Source organism: Mus pahari, chromosome 2 (assembly GCF_900095145.1).
Source record: "Mus pahari chromosome 2, PAHARI_EIJ_v1.1, whole genome shotgun sequence".
NCBI classification, from domain to species: domain Eukaryota; kingdom Metazoa; phylum Chordata; class Mammalia; order Rodentia; family Muridae; genus Mus; species Mus pahari.
Window position 1 is genome coordinate 459,122 of NC_034591.1, and position 1,087 is coordinate 460,208.

Consider the following 1,087-nt stretch of genomic DNA (forward strand, 5'->3'; position numbering starts at 1 on the left):
TAAAACTTCATTAATATTTTGGTTCTGCTTTTTACATTTATAATAGAATACTTAGAAGGATGAAAACATTTGATGTAGGGTAGACTTTTCACCTGAGATCCCCCACCTTTTTTTACTAAGTATACTTGTTTTTAATCTTTACAAATTATTTTAGAATGAAAAAAAAAAAAAAAACAAAGCTTGTATTTGAAAAAAAAAATGCTCATTGACTGTAAGCCGGTGTCGAGTCCTTTGTTCTTATATCAAAGTAGACAATCTGGCTGCCAAATTATCTCTCAGGGGCACTGCTCTGTGCCTGTAATTCCAGCCACTCCAAAGGCTGAGGCAGGGGGATCTTAAATTCAAGGCCAGACTGCCAACATGATATGACCTAATCTGGTAGAACATGCCACATAATCATCTCCGTCACAGGAAGAAAGTGCCTGAAGGTTGTATTCCACATTAGTTGGTTGCTACAGTAATGGCCATAAATCATTAAGAAAGGAATAATTAAACTATTTAGTACAAGGTAATAGGGATATTAGTAATGTTTCTCATTAAAATAATTGAAATTATATAATAATTTCTTATTTATTTCAAAAAAATATTTTATTTCTGTATTAATCATGTCTTGTACCATTAAAGTATTATTTTAAAAGGTTTTTATTTAAACGCTATCAGTATTAACTAGCAAGTGTAGAAATGAGTTTATTTTCTATCTGTGCACTATTTTGAACACAGGGTGCCTAACACAGTAAGAGCCTTCTTTTAGTAGCACAGAATGGCACACTGAAGCAGGATTGATATGTCTACTTACCAGTCAGTGAGGCTGAATCTTGGTGGCTGCTGCAGTGGCAGAAGCTACCTCTGTAACAAAGTCGGTTGAGTGTTCTGAGGAAGCGATTGTCTTCCAGGGAAGCGGGAAGTCAACATTAGCGAAAGCCATCTGTAAGGAAGCACAGGACACTCTGGATGCCCATGTGGAGACAGTCGACTGCAAAGCTTTACGAGGTAGGAGTGAGGACACGTGAATCCCCTTTCGTAGACAGGAGTGTATTATCAATGCCATCGTAGACAGGGGTGTATTATCAATGCCATCGTAGACAGG

General features: G+C 37.1%; 1 protein-coding gene across 1 annotated transcript in view; it reads left to right on the top strand.

The window, feature by feature from the left end:
- Pex1 (peroxisomal biogenesis factor 1) overlaps nucleotides 1-1,087 on the top strand; it is a 37,847-nt gene that overhangs the window by 18,088 nt on the left and 18,672 nt on the right. The window contains exon 11 of the mRNA XM_021190243.2: nucleotides 894-990. Within this exon, the coding sequence (XP_021045902.1) occupies nucleotides 894-990 (97 nt within the window). The remainder of the gene's footprint in view (nucleotides 1-893; nucleotides 991-1,087) is intronic.